This window comes from Balaenoptera borealis, assembly GCF_965194805.1.
Source record: "Balaenoptera borealis genome assembly, chromosome: 2".
NCBI classification, from domain to species: domain Eukaryota; kingdom Metazoa; phylum Chordata; class Mammalia; order Artiodactyla; family Balaenopteridae; genus Balaenoptera; species Balaenoptera borealis.
This window is the reverse complement of record NC_138867.1, coordinates 180,819,919-180,838,013: the sequence shown is the minus strand read 5'-3', so window position 1 is coordinate 180,838,013 and position 18,095 is coordinate 180,819,919. Positions and strand designations below refer to the sequence as shown.

General features: G+C 58.4%; 2 protein-coding genes across 8 annotated transcripts in view; one reads left to right on the top strand and one right to left on the bottom strand.

The window, feature by feature from the left end:
* ACSBG2 (acyl-CoA synthetase bubblegum family member 2) overlaps positions 1-18,095 on the top strand; it is a 175,881-nt gene that overhangs the window by 7,189 nt on the left and 150,597 nt on the right. The window lies entirely within an intron of this gene.
* The window catches only part of RFX2 (regulatory factor X2), a 96,600-nt gene continuing 81,680 nt past the window's right edge, over positions 3,176-18,095 (bottom strand). For all 7 annotated transcript variants that reach the window (XM_082380610.1, XM_082380607.1, XM_082380609.1 and 4 more), the window contains 10 exons: positions 16,018-16,133; positions 14,989-15,107; positions 14,561-14,673; positions 14,081-14,235; positions 12,778-12,875; positions 11,697-11,846; positions 10,812-11,020; positions 6,483-6,636; positions 5,441-5,483; positions 3,176-4,917 (listed from right to left, as the gene is read on the bottom strand). In XM_082380610.1, the coding sequence (XP_082236736.1) occupies positions 4,802-4,917; positions 5,441-5,483; positions 6,483-6,636; positions 10,812-11,020; positions 11,697-11,846; positions 12,778-12,875; positions 14,081-14,235; positions 14,561-14,673; positions 14,989-15,107; positions 16,018-16,133 (1,273 nt within the window). In that variant the 3' untranslated portion in view covers positions 3,176-4,801. The remainder of the gene's footprint in view (positions 4,918-5,440; positions 5,484-6,482; positions 6,637-10,811; positions 11,021-11,696; positions 11,847-12,777; positions 12,876-14,080; positions 14,236-14,560; positions 14,674-14,988; positions 15,108-16,017; positions 16,134-18,095) is intronic.

The following is an 18,095-nucleotide window of genomic DNA, read 5'->3' as shown; positions in this document are numbered from 1 at the left end:
AGAGCAGGGACTTCCCTAGTGGTCCAGTGGTTAAGACTCTGGCTCTCAATGCAGGGGACCCAGGTTCGGTCAGGGAACTAGATCCCGCATACTGCAACTAAAGATCCCGCACATGGCAACGATGATCCCACGTGCCGCAACTAAGACCCGGTGCAGCCAAATAAATAAGTTTTTTTATTTTTTTATTTTTATTTTTAAAAAAAATTTATTTATTTATTTATGGCTGTGTTGGGTCTTCGTTTCTGTGCGAGGGCTTTCTCTAGTTGTGACAAGTGGGGGCCACTCTTCATCGCGGTGCGCGGGCCTCTCACTATCGCGGCCTCTCGTTGCGGAGCACAGGCTCCAGATGCGCAGGCTCAGTAATTGTGGCTCACGGGCCCAGCCACTCCGCGGCATGTGGGATCCTCCCAGACCACGGCTCGAACCCGTGTCCCCTGCATTAGCAGGCAGGCTCTCAATCACTGCGCCACCAGGGAAGCCCAATAAGTATTTTTTAAAAAGATCATGCTATGTTAAAAAAAAAAAAAAAAAAAGTCAGAGCAGCAAGTGGGCCACGGGAGGAAAAGATAAGTGACAAGTGACATGGTTGTCAAGGTGTGAAAGAAGCAGAGAACTGATAATAATGAGAATGCTATTACCTGGTGGTTCTCACCTGGGGGCAGGTGACACTTGGCAATCAGTATCTGGAGATATTCATGGTCTTCGCCACTGGGGGTGGGGTGCTGCTGGGCCAGGGATGCTGCTCAACGCCCCCCAGTGTCCAGAACGGCCCCCCCGCCAACCCGGAGACTTAGCCAACCCCAAATGCCAAAGGTGCCAAGGTTGAGAAACTATTGTTGAATGCTTACTCCAGTACTTTCTATAAATCAACTTATTTAAATCTCACAACAACACTGTGAGGTAGGTGTTTTTATTACCCTTTTTTCCCAGATGGGGAAACTGATCTAAGTAACTTACCTGAGGGCACAGCTAGTGTCCAAGCCCGGCTGCCCTGCTGCATCTCCAGGCGGGGAGGGCTCAGGGAGCGGCCAGGAGGAAGGAACCAGTGGCCACGTTAGGGGCAGTCTGGAGGAGGTAGGAGGGACGGAGGACATGCAGGTGGCCCTGGGTTTCTGGCTCAGGCAGTGGGATGGGGATACAGGCAGGAGGTCTGGATCGTCAGATGCTGAGCTCCTGTCTTGCCCTTTGGAGGGCGACGCACCCACGAACCTCTGAGCCGCGGTGGGCGGGCAGCCGTGGAGCAAGTCAGCAGCACGTGGATGAGGTCACGGAGGTTGTGGAAGGAGCAGGACCCAGGTGCAGGGGGTGGGGGTGGGGGCAGCCAGAAAAGTGGGAGGAAAACTGGGGTGGGGGTGACACTCCCAGCCAGGGAGAATCTCTCTGTTCTTACTTAGCATTCCTGTAGCTGATGTGTGTGTGTGTGCGCACGCACGCACGCCTCGCATCTCACTTCAGAGTTCTTGCTACCAGAGAGTTCTTGGAGGCTAGAACACCTATCGGTCCCCCTGCAACCCTCCCAAACTGTGGCTTATTGAACTCTGACTCGGGGCCATTAGGGTTATAATGATCACCAGGAACCCAGGTTCCTTCTGTCTCATTGCTTTGCCATCCTTATTTTATGATGTCCACCTCGAGGTCCAAGATGGCTGCCGGGGCTCCAGCCATCTTGCTTGCATTTCAGCCAGCAGCCTCATTTTCCCCATGTGTACAATGGTGGGCGGGGTTAACACCTACCTTGGAAGACTGTCAACAAGAAGAGAAGAATGGACCAGAGTGGCGAGAAGCCACTGTGATTGGTCAGGACCTCCTGGAGGCTCTTGGTAGGACTGGGTCCCCCTTTCGCTGTGCCTGTGCCCCGGAGCCCTACCCAATGGGCCACTTGAGGGACTCGATGGCCCACGGGCCTTCAGCAGCCTCCCCTCCTCGTCTCCTCTCCAGCTCCTGGGGCGGGAATCACGTGGGCATCTCCTGTGCTCAAGAGCCTCGCCAGCCACCCAGGCCCTAAGGTGCTCTCCCCTCCCAGGGACCCTGCCGCCTGGCCCCGGGCCGGGATCTCCAAGGGGGAAGATTGGGGGGTCGGCTCCTGCTCCCCGCAAGAGCTGGTGCTGCTCAGGGGAGCCTTGGGCTGAAATCGTGAACCACGGGAGGGTAGGGACGAGTCTGGGTTCTGCTGGGTTCTCAGAGCCTGGCAGAGGAGTCGGCCTGGAGTCAGGGCCTGGCCACCCGGCTGAGGGGAGGCTGCGTGCTTGGGTCCTGAGAGTTCCTCCCCAGGATTGGCCACAGTATTTGTGGGGCCCAGTGCAATATTAAAGCATGGGCCCTTTGGTGGAAAACTCTTAAGAATTTCAAGATGGTGGCAGCAGAGCCTTAAGCCAAGCGCAGGCCCTGGAGTTCCCAGCCTGGGATAGCGATGGATGATTTTAGCGTCACGTGGGGTCCCCAGGGCCTCCACCTGGGACAGAGGGGCCTGGGCTGGGGCCAAGGCTGAGCATCTCCAGCGGCACACGGGGCACCAGCCTGGCCCCGGAGAAGCAGCTTTTATGGGTGACTAACGGGGAACCGCGTCCACGTTTCTGGAACATCCTCCCACCTGTGGGCCCTTCCTGGTTCCTGAGCGCATCGCTCTCCTCTGCAGGGTTTCTTCACAGTCCTATAATCCCGTGTGTCAGGGTCCCCCAGAGTGGGTGGTCACAACAGTATGGATGGCCGGCCTGCACCCTAAGCCCACGAGCCAGGCTGTCTGGGGATGGGGCCCAGGAACTGGCGATTTCGGAAGCAGCTCACGCCCTGATTCTTAGGGGGTTCTGAGGTTCGGGCCGCACCGCTTTACCAGATAAACCCCGTAAACAACCAGTGGGCTGCGTCAGCGGCCGGAGCGTGGATTTATTCTGCGTCTCTGAACCAGTTTAGTCTGTTTACAAACAGTCTCGCCCATCCTGGGCTGAGAGTTGTTTTCTTGCCCTCTCTGGCCTTGCTAAATGCTCCTTCTGGAACATTCCCCAGAGAGCCGGAGGAAAGCACCGCTGCCCTCCCTTCCTGGGCTCGTGTGGCCCAGGTCTGGCCAGGCTGGCTGTGCCAGGGCCAGGGGAGTGTGGGAGGGAGGGATGCGTCCCCCAAGGCCACTGGAGGGGGCGGCGGGGCAAAGGCTGGAGTGTGGATTGTGACCCACAACAGGCACGTTCAGTGTGTTTATTGCAACGGGAAACGGGAACGGGCTCGGAAGGCTGGTGTCTTTACTGTCATTTATATTCCTCCTCGAGGAATCCGGCAAAGGACTAGACAGAACGTAAGGCAGAAACGTGGAAGAAAAGGCAGGCGTCACAATCCAGGAGCCGTGAGCTTGAACGTCTCCCAGGAAAGGAGATGTAGCTTTAAAGACATTCTTTCTGTCTGAGTTCATCTGAGTCTGCAACTTTAAGACCACACGCACGTTGTGATCATGACGGGCTTTTGGTTTCTTAAATGAGATTTCTCGTCCTTCCCTGCTGCTCTCCCCGGGCACCTGCAGGGGCCAGGGATGCACAGCGCTCTTGCTTGTCGAGAAGGAGGGTTTTTAAAGGCCTCGTGGGTTTACATCAGTACCTTCTGCATGAATGAGAAAACAACATGCGGGACTGAATATACTGCGATACACACGTTCATAAGGAACGTTCTAATAACAATGAGAGCACAAAACTATTGGTATGAACGTATTTCCAAAAGGAGAAATTATTGCATTTGAGAAGCCGATGTTTCTTAGACCAGAGGCTTGTCTTTCTTCTTTGCAGCTGCTTCGGGGGCGGAACTCTGGCACAGAGCTTACTGGTGCAACACGTTATGAGGAACACAGATCCGGAGAGTTTCGAGGTCAGGGCTGGGACAGCCCTTGGGATTCGTTTGTCCCCAGAGAAGAGTGTGGACCCTGAGCAGTTCAAGAGAGGACCTGCTGGGGTCACAGTGCTCTGGGATCGCTACTTCAAAGGCAGACGTTCTGGAAGGTTCTGTGGAGCGGGGCTCAGGCACGGCTGTTCGTGCACAGACTTGGCAGGCTGGCTGCCCTCGGAAGGCACGGTGGAGACCCGGACCTCCCGGCCCCCTTGGAACAAGCTCATTCCAGATCTGACAGTTTAACTTGACGTTGGCTGTGAACCTGGACGGATCCCCAGTCCTTCCGGTTGCTGATCAAGCTTCTGGCTTTGATTCTGAAAGGCCTCACCACGTCTTGGCATGAGCAGGCCTGCCTCGGTGACTTGTCCTTTGAGCTGTGTGGGGCCATGGGCTGCGCGCCGTCCGGGGACGCGGCACTTGGCAGCTGCTTCCGATCCCTTTGGGGTCTAGAGACGGGGCGCCTGGCGGCCGGCAGGGCAGGGGGCCACAGGGCGAGGACCGAGATGGCCTCTCGCCACCGCAGGGCCTGAGGGGGGCTGCGGGGACATGGCCAGCTTGGTGCTGCCCGACGGCTGTGGGACATCCCTTCCTCCCCAGGACCCGCCGGAGTTTTTTCAAATCAGGGTGAAAATCGGAACCAGCTGGCAGGGGGAGATGCCCAAAGTGGAGGTAGCGACTCGCTCAGCACGGCCCCTTCCAGCTCTGGAGGCAGATGTTTGCAGTGGGGGAAAGAACAGTCAGAAAAAGGAAAAGGGGTCTGGGCGCCCCATCTGAGCTTCGTCCACGGTCGCAACGGTTTTCCTCTTGAGGGAGAGCGTGTCCTTTAAGGGCGCCCTGGCCCGGGGGCCCCGGCACTCAGAGTAAAGGTCACTTCGTCCAGGAGGCACTACCGCAGCGGAGCTCTGGGACCCGGAGCCGGGGCGGCGCGGCCCAGCTAGACGCCCTGCAGCGGGTGGTTGGGGTCGCCGCGCTCCCGCTTCACCAGGGGCTCGCCCCGGCCTCGGGCCTCCGAGCCGGCCTCGCTGCCTCCACGGTCCTCGCTGAGGTCATCTGCGGAGGCGGGGTGGGGCGCGGGGCACGTCTTCACGGGGCGCGAAGGGGCCAGGGCAGGGCACTGCCTCAGCCTGGGCCTGGGTTGACCCAGTCAACCTGGAGGCCTTCCTCCCCACGACCAACGCCCACGTGCCTGGGCCGTGCTCCTGGCAGCGTCGCCCTCGGCGGTTGGGCCCCCCTACCTCCGTGGGGCAGGGGATGGGCCCCCGGGCGGGGCGCTCTCTGGCCCGCCTGCCCTGCTCCCCCTCTGGATGTGGCCGCAGGAGGCCCTCACCCCGCCAGCCCCTGCCCTGGCACCAGTCCTGTCCGTGGCCCTGCGCTGAGGGGCCTGGTGTGCAGGGACCCAGGGAGCAGGACTAAACGTAATCCAGCAGGAGGAGCAGGGCCTCTGCTCTGAGCCCCCAGTGGGCTGCTGCCCAGTGTCCCCGCCCCAGGGGGCTGCTGCCCAGTGTCCCCGCCCCAGGGGCTGCCCTGATCGCCACCAGGCCCAGGACAGGAGGGAAAGCCCAGACACACCCACCTTTGTCGAGCAGTGTCAGCGACAGGGAGGCAAGATCGTTGAACTGAAAGAGAGAAGCCCGGAGTGAGGGCCCTCCGCAGAGCAGGTGCCGGGGAAGGTTAGCAATGTCCTCGGCCACAGTGGAATCGGGCTTTCGCTTTGTAAGTGAGAGGGCTTCTGCCGTGAGAAGCAGCCCTGAGGCTGCTGGATGTCTGGGTGTGGCCCCTCTAACACTTTCCAGGGCCCTGCCTGGGAGCCGCTGGAGGGCTGTGGCCTCTTGAGTGGTCAGTGAAGGAACAGCCGCTGTTTATCATGGGCTTATCACGTACTAAAAGCTCTACAAGTGTCGCCTCCTTTCTTCCTTGAAACAACCCTGTCATGACCCAGCAATTCTGCTCCTCGGTCTATACCCCAAAGAATGGAAACAGGTGTTCAAACAAATTGTGTACATGAATGCTCACAGCAGCACGATTCACACCAGCCAAAAGGTGGAAACAGCCCATCTACCAACAGGTGATGGATCAGCAAGGTGGTGCATATCCGTGCAATCAAACAGTATCTGGCCATAAGAAGGACAGAAGCACCGACACTCGCTACCACGTGGATGGACCTTGAGGACATGATGCTCAGTGAGAGAAGCCAGACATAGAAGGACACACAGGGTGTGATTCCATTGATGGGAAACGTCCAGAACAAGCAGATCCACAGACACAGAGAGTGGATTCACAGTTGCCAGGGGCTGGGGGGGTTACTGCCAAGGGGGTGGGGTTTTCTTTTGGGGTGATGGAATGTTCTGGAACAAGATAGGCGGTGGTTTCACAACGCTGTGAATATACTAAATGCCACTGAACTGTTTCCTCTGAGATGGTTAAAAAGGTAAGTTTTACGTTCTGCGTATTTTACCACAATGAGGCGGAAATCCTGCCCGGGTCACGTGAGTAGGGGACAGAGGAGCCAGGGCCTGTCCCGCTTGGGCAGGCGAGCTTTTTCCCACCCGCCGCCCGCCCCCACGAGTGTGTTCTCTTGGGCCCCGAGGCCGGCCCTCTCCTCCCGCGGCGCTCACCTCTCCCATCACGGCAATGGGCGTCTCCCCAGTGGCCTCGGCGACGCGGTGCTCCACCAGGTAGAACATGTACTCGTCGTAGAGCAGCCGGATGAGGTGGAAGGAGCCGAAGCTGGCGGCGCTGCGCAGCGTGAGGTCGCGGATCACCATGGAGCTGAGGCGGCAGACATGGGCTGGCACCTCCGGGACGCCAGGCTCCCCTCCAGCCCCCAGCCGGCCTGCGAGGGGCCTGCCAGCCTCCCAGACCACCCCGCGGCCTTTCCCATCCTCCCCATCCTTAGCCAGCAGCTTTAGGCGCCTAAAAACGAGATTCAAGTTCAGGGCGCCTTTGCCTCTTTCATCCAAAGCAGGGGTTGGCAAACTGCGGCCCAAGCCAGACCAGATCCAGCCTGCCAGCCAAGAATGGTTTTTACCGTTTTGAATGGTTGGCAAAAAAGGTCAAAAGAATTGTATTTCACGACACATGGAAAGCGCCTGAAACTCACACTGCAGCACCCATACATAACTTTTTCTTGGCTGTGCCTGTCGTCGATGTGCTGTGTGCCTGGAAAACTTTACCCCTCAAAAAGATCTGCTATCTGATTTTTTCCAGAGAAAGCGAGCGCTGGTCTAAAGGAATTATTTAACGTGGTACCCGACCAAAAGCCCTGGCCTATAAGTGCATCTGCCACGTGGCCCCAAACACCTGGACGCTCCAGCTCAGAACTCACCTACTCTCAGTGACGTCTAATTGCTGTGGTAGCGAGAAAAGAAACAGGAAGGGACAAGACAGGAGAGGAACCATGGGGCGTCGTCCCGGGGTGGCCCTGCCGCCCTGAAGTCCAAGCATCCAGAACCCGGGCGGATCAGTCAAAGCACCCAAGCTGCAGCCATCAAATCATTTCCTTCTGTGTAAACACCTCTCCCCCTGCTCCTGTCCGGGGAGGCTGTTAACCACTTTGGCTTTCAAAGCGATGTTTGCTCAAAGGATCTTTTTATTTATTTCTTTATTTTTGGCTGCGTTGGGTCTTCGTTGCAGTCGGTGCTCAGGCTTCTCACTGAGGTGGCTTCTCTTGTTGCGGAGCGCGGGCTCTAGGCACGCGGGCTTCAGTAGTTGTGGTGCGCGGGCTCAGCAGTTGTGGCGCACGGGCTTAGGTGCTCCGCGGCCTGTGGGATCTTCCCGGAGCAGGGCTTGAACCCGTGTCCCCTGCATTGGCAGGTGGATTCTTAACCGCTGCGCCACCAGGGAAGTCCCTCAAAGAATCTTTTGAAAATTTAACGAGCCTCAGTTTATCTTTTAACCGGTTGAAACTGCTGCTGCTTGTGTGTTAGCAATGGGGCGTACGGGCGAGTCAGCAAAGACAGCCGACAACAAATCAGTTTACTTGATTCTTCTTGCATCTTCCCGGGCCAGTGTGCAGACACGCTCTGACGGCATTTTGGTTCAGCAGTGGAAAAGGAGAGCTGGCTCCAGCCGGCTGTGGCTTCGAGATGCCCTGGAAGGGCAACCAAGGAGGGGACCCGGGTGGTGCCTGCCTGTGTCCAAATGAGCACTTTAGGAAGCAAAGGTCACCTGAAGAACGTTCACAAAGAACGAGCACAAAGGCCGCGTACGTGGGCACAGGGAACAGGCTCGGGGTTCGGGATGTGTTTCCTGCTCAGAAGCTCCTTTGGCTCTGTATGGCTGACCCCCTAACGGTAAGCGAGTGAACACAGACCACGGGTCCCTGAGAAGGGGCCCCTCACCCCCTCCCACCCTCCCTTCCCCACGCCTGGAAGCTGTGCTTGGTTTTCATGTTGCTGCCGATAACACAGGCCTGGAACGAAGCTGCTTGCATTTCAAAGTGTAAACTATGGTCTATGGTGCCGCTGCTCTAACAGGAGGCCCCAGGCCCGAATGCTTCGAGTCACCCTCCCACTCTGTGCCCACCCAGGGGGGTACCCGGCAGCCTTCCCTGAAGGACCCCCTGGATCGGGCGCTGGTACCCGGCACCCCCCAAGCCTCAGTGTCTGGTTTGAAGCTTTGGCTCGAGAGGCTTTTCTGAACCGTCTCCATGGTCACCTTGGTCTGTTTTGGGTTCTCCAAACGGGCTCGCAACTTCCTGCGGTGGGAACATCAGTGAAACTCCACTGGGAGAAGCCGGACTCGAGCCTGGCCGTCAGCTTACCCGGCCCCTGCCCACTGCTGTCCATTTGCTGGTGGACGCTACAGAGACAAGTCCCTTAAACTCAACAAGCTGGAGTCAGGTGGGGCCTCCGTCGTTACAGAGAAAAGCAGCCCCCTCTCACGGAGGCCGCGGCCGCTTTCAAGCCTCAGCTGGGTTCTCATCTCTGCAGTGTACGTCACGGGCTCACCCTGCTGGTCCTGATTCCTCAGGTCACGACTTCCGGCCACGGGGGCGGGGTCTGAGTCCCCACCCGCTTTCTCTGCAGCCACCGACTCTGTTCCTCCCCCATCACCCCAGCGTTGCTTTATCGCACTTTCTGACTAAATCCTGTTCCCTCTGTGGTGATGGGGTGTAAGTCCACAGCTGAGCCACGTGGTCAATCAGGCTTACAATCCCCTTCTCGTTCATTCATCACTCAACATTCGGAGGCTGAGGAGCAGCAGGGAACAAGGGCGACGTCCCGGCTCTGGAGGAGACATGGGTGATCGTCGAGGAGACGGGCAACAGACAAGCCAACAGAGAACGGGGTGACAGGCAATGAAAGAAAATCCAGGCGCAGGGGACAGAGGACGGGAAGGGGAACGCTACTTCACTCGGGAGGTCTGCAGGCTTCTCTGAGGATGATCGGGCCGCAGGGCTCCCTGGGGAAGGATGTTCCAGGCAGGGGAGGGCAGTGCAGAGGCCCTGAGGCCAGCAGACCAGGGCAGAGCACGAGGACGGCGCTGGGGACAGGGAGTGACTGGGCCACAGCTGGCCGAGGGGTCAGGAAACTCTCCGATAAGAGCCGGACAGTAAATACTCTTCTGCTCGCCACTGCTCAACGCTGCTAAGGATCTGTAAACGAGTGGGCCTGGCCTCGCGCCAATAACATTCATCTGCGCAGCCAGGTGGACGGCGACCTGAGCCCTGGGCCACAGCCGGCTGACGGGCTGTCCTGCACGGTCTGCGGGCAGAGAACAGCTGACCGTCTTCCTGGTTAACTGCCTCCGTTTAACAAAACGCTCCATTTCCACGGGTTTATCGCTGATTGGGACCGGAACGCCGCCGCAGGGCTTCTCCGGGTGAGCACAGCCCACGTCTTCTGGGCCGGGTCCTCCTGCAGCCAGGCAGGGTTCCCCGCTCCCGTTCGCCCAAGGGAGAAGCGCGGCGAGGGAACAGATTTCCCTCGGGACCCTGACTGCACCGCTCCTATCAGCTGGAGAGTAAACTGCCGGGCTGGATCCTTTCATGTCTTTTTCTTCCTCTCTTGGTTTTCTTTCATGGGTTCTCTTTCTCACATTCTTTCTTCTCTCTCCATATGTTTTTCTCTCTCACGTTTACTTTCTGTGATGGTTAGTTTTCTGTGTCAGTGATGGGCAGTGATTCAGTCAAACATTAGTCTAGGTGTCGCCATGGTTCCCGTCCACCATCCCTTGACTTGAGGTGGAGAAGCTCAGCCTCCACACTGGGGGTGGGCCTCACCTAGTCAGCAGAGGGCCCTTGGGAGCAAAACTGCGGTTTCCCTAAGGAGGAAGGGGTCCCCGCCTGCGGACGGCGGCGTCTGCTCCCCCGCTTGAGCGTCCAGCCCGCCAGCCCCTGCTACGGACTTCGGACATGCTGGCCCCGCAATCACGCCTGCCTGTTCCCTGAAATAAATCTCCTTACATTCACACACACACATCTAATTCACTATAATACAGTTACATACATCGTTTTAAAACATGTCCACCTAATCCTCACCCAGGACCATCGCGTGGGGAGCCGACGCCCGTCCCTGCCCCCTGCTTGCACTTGGCAGTGAGGAGATAAAGGCTCATGTCACATCCTGTTTTCTTGGTTGCTGTCCTAGCTGGCCCCTCGCACCGCAATTCCCCACCTGGTTCTCATCTCCCACCTGCCACCACCTGCGCTCCTGCTCTCTCTAGATTCTTCCTTTACCTCACTCCGTGGGGATGCTCTAGGGGCAGAAACAAAGGCTCGTGCTTGAGCTGCCGTGCCTCTCCAGCAGGCAGGCCCGAGATGATGGTTTCTGTCTGCAGAAGCCTTTGTAACCCAGTTTTAGGCCCCAGGGGGCTCTGGGTCTGCCCCCGGGAGCCCCCAGGAGTGAGGCCCACGGGATGGTCTGCGTCTGTCGGCCTTGGCCTCCCCCCAGGCCTGCCCCCACCCGCCCTGGAGCTCTCTGGGAGATCAAGGGCACACCTACCTGTAGAAGGACCATTTCAGCAGGAACTGCCGGGCGGCCTTCGGGAAGCTGGGGCTGCCCGCGTGCTGCTTCAGCACCTGGGTGACTACGTTGTCCAGCCAGCTGGCCCACTGGTCCAGGGAGCTCTGCTGCTGCAGGGTCAGCTTGAAGTCCTGCTCCAGACGCTGCACCACGCCCTCCTCGCACTGGCACACCCACGAGGCCTGCTCCTGTAGGGCGCGGGCAGGCGAGGGCTGGGTCAGGATGGAGGGACAGCGACATCTCCCGGGCGTGGCCCTAGGCCGGACACACACAGGCACAGACACCTGCTGCTCTCGACCTTTTCCAACTGCGAGCTCGGCACCCGCTTCGCGGGGCAGAGACGGATGGCCATCCAGAGGGAACCTGCCCGGCTTCCAAGGGCCTAAATCCAGGCTCCCTGCATCCTAGGCCCAGGCTGTACCACGTCTTCACGTTGTGTTATTTCTAAGTGGCCACTCCTCTGTGTGTGTGTTTTTGTTTATTCGGTGGATGAACTCAGGGCCTACACTAGACGTAAACACAGCAGCAGGACTCCCCTGACGGCGGCTGCACTTTCCTAAGCCCAGAGGAGACAGCCGTGAACATGGCGGTGGGAAGGCAAATTTTTAATGAAAATGGATCGAGGTGTCATCCCAGAGCCTGGAGGCCAGGGGGACGATCACGGAGTGGAGCCCGGGGGTCCCCGAGGACTGTGGGCGCTTCAACCCCGACCCTTTTCATGCAACAGAAGCGTGGGCCAGGCCCGGGTGCGGTGCCGGTTTTGCGGTAGGCTGAGTTTGGTGGGTCTGCGCATTTTCCTAGCGGGTGGAAGCCGGGTCCGCGTGCCCCGCTCCCAGGCCGCGGGGAGGCGCGCGGGACAGTCACCTGCACGTTGGCGAAGTCCACGCGGTTGAGGTCGCTCAGCATCTGGCTGATCTGCGCGGTGTTCTGCAGCACTGCCCGGGCGGCCTGCGCCAGGTGGTTGAGCGACGTGTAGCGCCGCAGGGTCTGCGCGAAGGCGCCGACCACGCCGACCTGGGGCCCAGGAAGGTGTGAGGGTAAGCCTGTCTCTCTTCTCAGGGCCGTGGCGGCGGAGGGAGCGGGAGAGAGCTGTTCTGGCAGGGGAGAGGGACCCGCCCTCCGGACAGTCTCAGAGACCCCAAAATCGAGAATCAGTGAGGGACACGGGCATCACCAACGCATGGAGTGGCATCTACAGCAGACGCCACAGCACAGGTGAGGTAGAATTCAGGACAGCATGGCCAGGCCCTGGCTTCTAGGATTCCTCTGGCTCTCTGGGAGGGACGGTAAAAATACCGATTCCCAGGCACCACTGGCTCAGACGTTGTGGGGTGTGGCCTGGAAATCTGCAGTTTTGAACAGCTACCCAGGCGATTCCTAAGCATCCCGACGTTTTAGACTCACTGGCCTAACCAATCAATTCCAGGTTGTGGGGAGCAGGCAGACGGGATGCCCAGATCTGGCCCCGCCTGTGTGAGGCCGTAAGAATGCTCTCGAGAAGGGAACGGGATCAACTCTTTTCCACAAGTAGGCCTGATGGCCATGTTTTACATTCTGATCTGTGGCCAAGACGCTAGCAATAAGGGTGACCACAAGGGGATTAAATCCCCCTCCTATGATGAGCAGAGAAACATTCGATCTGCTCTGAATCAACCCAAAAGTATCCCAGCAAAGACATCTTCTGTCGGGCGCTCCCAGCCAGCACCTGTCCTCCACCAGCAGCAGCCCTGGGCCTTCCTGGAAGGACCACTTACCCTCAGGACACACGGGAGCAGCCCCCTTTCTCTGGGGCCCAGCGGTCCTCAAGTTCCCCGGGGGCAGAGGGACAGGAGCCCCCTCCCTTCACAGCACAGCAGGGCCCGAGGGGGCCCCAGGCTGTAGCCTTTGCCCTCCCCCCACCACCCCAGCGTGGTCTGGAGGCCCAGACCCCAACCCCGACCGTTACCTTGGTCTGGATGACCTGCTGTGGGAAGTCGCTCATGGCGTTCGTCAACCAGCCTTCCAAGCTCTTGGCAAAATTGCGGATGGCCTGTGTCAGGGTACCTGGGGGACACAAGTATTAACTGTGAGAAAGGCAGTCTTGCCCGTCAGAATCAGCTCACGTGTAAGAGATGCACATGCCGTGGAAATGACCACCCACCGAGAACAAGCAACACAGAGGAGAAGAGATGGTGAGAATTTAGGGCACTTAGTGACGGAGGTGCTGAGTAGGAACTAGGGCCAGCCCAGCGCCGTTGATCTCTGCTCATCTACCTGTCTATGCTGGCAGTTCTCACCTGGGGTGATCCTGACCCCAGGGGACACTGGGCCATGTTTGGGGACATCATGGTTGTCACACTGGGGCGGCTCCTGGCATAGAGGGGATGGGGCCGCAGTGCCCAGGATCGCCCCCCGGAGACGGACCCACCCCGATGTCACTGGGCTGAGTGGAGGGGGGAGACCCTGATACACACACATGCATGTAAACATATTCTACCAACTTCCAAATTTATTTTGAGATGGCTTGCAATAAGAAATACATTTTTTTGAAAAAAGAAAACCATCCCTAGTGTTATAAAAGGAAATATACCCCAATCTCAAACCTTAATACACAGACTCTAAAAGAACACTACACTGAACAGTTTCCAGGCAGGCAAGGCCAGAGGAGAACTGCAACGGTTTTGCTGTTTCCCATTTTCTGGCAAAAAAAAAGCAGCAGACCAGGTCATCAAAAAGACGGAGGTTCCCCAGCGCTAACAGGCACGGATGTTTACAGGCAGTCTTGGGAAGAGCGAGGCTCAGCGCCCGGCCTCCTCGCCCTCATGGGGTCGGGACTCCCGCCCTCAGGGTCCTGGGGGCCCGAGGGACAGCCCCTATGTAGGAGGCCTGCAGGCGGGCGCCCCCTGGTGGCGGGAGTTGTCACCGCCTCCGGAGGCCACAAGGGCGGGTGGGGGCAGAGGCCCTGGGAGGGTCCCCACGGCCCGCATCAGCCCCAGACGGGTGTAGCCATCAAGGGCCACCATCTCCTTTTCTCTCCCTTCCTCAGTCAAGGCCGCTGGAATCTGGAGAAGGTCTGAAGAATCCACCCCTTCATGCTGCAGACTCACAGTGCTGGGAGGAAGCCGAGCTCAGCGTCAGATCAGCCGGGGAAGCGGGTTAGAACCCGACTCAGCCCGCCCCCCGAGGCCGTCCCGCGACCTCGGTTGGCCGCCGCTCTGGGAGCCTCCTCTGGGGAGGTCGCGGGCGGGGGTGTGGGGAGGGGCGCTTACTGGGCACGGGCCGCAGCACGTCCGGGATGAGGATCTCCACCAGCGCCTGGTACAGGATGTGGTCGCAGGTCCTCATCCACCGGAGCACGGGGTCGCACTTGCACAAAGATACCAGCTTGTCCTTGGGGAGGACGGCGCCCTCCGGCTCCTCGTCCCTGCGGCGGGCAGGGTCACGGGGGACACAGGTGAGCCGTCGGCCCGGGGCCTGCTCTCGCGGGATAAGCCAAGGGAGGCTACAGGACCACCTGGTGCAGGCAAGCTCCCTGCCCCGTGGTCACCCCTGAGATCCTCGTGCCGAACAAGGGGACATGCCACACAAGTCGCACACCAAGTCAGAGGAAAGACCACACGTGCGTGAGGGGGTCTGAGTGCTGATTCTTGGAAAGCTGGTGCATTTGTGGGTGTCAGCAGGAGACGGTCTGCAGGGCAAACCCAGGCCCTGTGAAACAAGAGGCCTGTCTGGGGGCTGACGGGCAGTACCTGGCAGGTAGAGAGGCAGGGCCGTCGCTGGAGGAGGCCTTAGAATTCCAGAAGGAAAGCCACAGCTTCTCAACGTAGTGGAACTGCAGGTTCATCACGACATCTAAAGTGGCCTAGGAATAAACACGGCTGGATAAACACACCGCTGTGCTCACACCACGTGTCTGCCATCAGAACATGCCAAGCAAGCGGCCAGGATACGGGCTGCAGCGGGGTCTTTCCAAACCCAGAGAGACCACGAGAGGGGATGGGAGTGAACAAAGGAAGATTCCATCCACTCCTTGGCCAGAGGGAGGGGGGGCCGGTCCTGTCTGCTCCCTGTCGCCCGCGGGGACACCCAGTGATGCTCTGGCGCTGGCCTCACGCAGCTGACCGAGGCGCCCACCGGAGCCCCCAGGGCCTGGGCTCGGGGTTCAGGGGGCAGTCACCTCGCAGTGCCGCCGGTAGGCCAGCTGAAGGGCCTTGATGTCGTGCAGCGTGATGTTCTCCTGCAGCAGGACACTGCCCAGGTCAGGCGCCGGGAACTCCGGGAAGACGTGGGACACATCTGGCGGGTGGGGGGGGGAACGCGGGAGCAGGTCAGCAGGGCTGGGAGGGCACACAGGAGGAGCCGGCGGGCTGGCCCATGGGCTGGGGACACCGGCCAGACGTGTTGGTGACCCCATGACAGCCCTGGCTCCTCTCACACCACACAACCCTTAAGCTTTGGTTTTCTCAGGTGCAGGGAGGGGACAACATCGTCAGCTCCCGGTGACGCACAAAGCACAGGGCCCGGGCCTGGCACACACTGTGCACTCCATCCCCCCAGCGTTGGGGGCGCCCAGGTGGGTGACAGCGTCTCCAGAAGACCTAACAGGGGAGGGTTCAGTCGGGGCCCAAAGATACACTGAAGTACACGGAGGCCACCCATGTCTTTAGCGTATCCCGTCACTCCGGGGCAGGGACGGTGCCAGCTGGGGAGGGACGCTCCCAGGGAGGGGCCCGGCTCAGCTGAAAGTACATCCAGTCTTCCTTCCGATGGGCATTTCATTTTACTTATATTTTTTCAGCTTAGTACATTTTATATTTTAATTTTTTGGCCGAGCCACGCGGCTTGTGGGACCTTAGTTCCCCGATCAGGGATCAAACCTGTGCCTCCTGCGGTGGGAGCGCGGAGTCCGAACCACTGGACCACCAGGGAATTCCCCTTATTTGCTTATTTTTATGATGGTCACTTTAGTCCATTATTTTTGGATTAATATCCATTAATTTGGGAGGAACATGCTGATTATTCTAAAGTCTCAGGGATTCCACAAAGAAGGTTTATCTAGAACCTTCTACGTAATTGAAAAGGTGGTATACAAGAAAAGTGTCTGAAGCATCCCTGTAGATGCTGCTGGTGCCGAAACCCAGCCCCAGCGGTGCCGAGTGGCGCCGGAGCCTTGCCAGCAGGCCCTGCGCCGGGGTGGAGGGCTCACCGATGTACTGCTGGTGGTGCTGGCTCTGGGCGGCCATGGCCTGCTCCGGGGTGCTGTGCAGACCGCCGTGCGAGCCGCTCTCCCCAAGGCTGTCCGTCTTCGGGGCTGGCCGGTACCTGGGCAGGGAACACGTGTGCCACCGTGAGGCCCTAACAGCGCTGCCCAGAAGGGGCCCAAGGAGCGGACGACGGAGCAGGGTTCGGTTTGGGGCGTGTGTGTAATTTTCTAAAACTTGGGGTCAAACAGAAAACACAACATTTACCATTAAAATGGTACTTTGAAGTGCACAGCTCAGTGGCATTAAATACATTCACATCGTCGGGCAACCATCCCCACCATCATCTCCAGAACTTTCTCATCTTCCCAAACTGAAACTCTGTCCCCATGAAACACGGACGCCCCCCCCTTCCCCTCCCCCAGCCCCTGGCCCCCACCATCTACTTCCTGTCTCTATGGATGTGACTCCTCTAGGGACCTCACATAAGTGGAATCAGACAGTATTTGTCCTTCTGTGTCTGGCTTCTCTCACTGAGCATCACGTCCTCTGGCTTCATCCATGTTGTAGCGAGTGTCAGAACCTCCTTCCTTTTGAAGGCTGAGTACCACTCCACTGTATGGATGGACCACATTTGTTTATCCATTCATCTGCTGATGGACACCTGGTTGCTATTATATGTATATATTCTAACACTTCTCTCTTTGAAGACAAGTGAACTTCTTTACATAGAGTCCCAAACGTCTAACTACTATGGGATCTCAAAGCACATTCTGAGACTTTTGTTTTGCCCTGAGCCAGAAAGCAGCGGACAGCCTGTTCAGGCAGCAAACGGAGAAACGTAACAGAGAAGGGCTTCCTGGGATGACCTGCTTGAGCCCTGAGAGATGCTGCCAGGTGGGATGGGTGGGATGGGTGGGAGGGACCCAGCCTGAGCTGGGAGCACCTTTCCCTGTGGGATGTAGGGCCAGGCTCACTGGGAGGGGGGAGGACGCCGCTCAGAGGTATGTGGACCACCTGACTTTGGGGGGGGGGTGGGTGGCTCTAAGTGTCAATGGCACAAGCCTGTGGCCCGAACCCCACAACGGAAGCTACAGAGTCCTTGTCTGTGGGCGATCAGGTACAGGATGGACTCCTGGTCCCGAAGAATGTTCCAGGCTCTCTCCTGCGACCTCCAACTCCCGTGATCGGCCACGTGGTTGGGAGTCACTGGGACCCTTTAGAGCAGCTAAAATGGGGTGTCAGCCACGCAGCTCATCTGAGGCACGCAGGTGCCACGTGGAAGGGAGTGGGGTGCGTCCCTGCCCTGGAGCAGAATGGACCCCGGAGAGGGGCCGGGGACAGCGGCGGGCAGAGGGGTGACCGGAATGGGCCAAGGAGCTGGTATTCGAGTGGGGCCCTGAACCGGGCGTCTCCAACTAGAGCTGCAGAGGGCCATTTCTGCCCCTTGTTTTGAAAATTAAGTTTGATGGTCACACGGCCACACCCGTTCCTTTACACCTGGTCTGTGGCCGCTTTCATGCTACACGGGCAGAGCTGAAGGGTCTCCACAGACAGTGTCTGCCTGCAAAGCTGAAGATATGTGCTCTCTGGCCCTTTACAGAAAAAGTGTGCTGACCCTTGCCTTAAAAGATGAGTAGGTCTGTGAGGCAGAGAAGAGAACATTCCAGAAAATGACCAGGCCTTTCCAGCCATCAGATCCAAAGGTCAGGAGGAAGCAGCAACTTAAGTGTATAAGCTTCTTTCTCCTGGCTTCTGGGGTTATGTTGTGTTCTCTCTCTTTCTTTGAAGACAGAGAGGAAAAATCAAAGATCTGTGATTCTAACTTTATGGCATTCTGGAAAAGGCAAAAACTACGGAGCCAGTAAAAAAAGATCAGCGCTCGCCGGAGGTTGGTGGGGAGGAGGGACCAACAGGAGGAACAGGGAGAGTTTTTAGGGCAGTGAAACTACTCTGTACCATCCTCTAACAGTGGATACAGGTCATTGCACCTTTGTCCAAAGCTACAGAGTGTACGACACAGAGAGTGAACCCTAATGTCGGCTATGGACTTGGGGTGACAAGGACGGGTCTACGTGGGTTC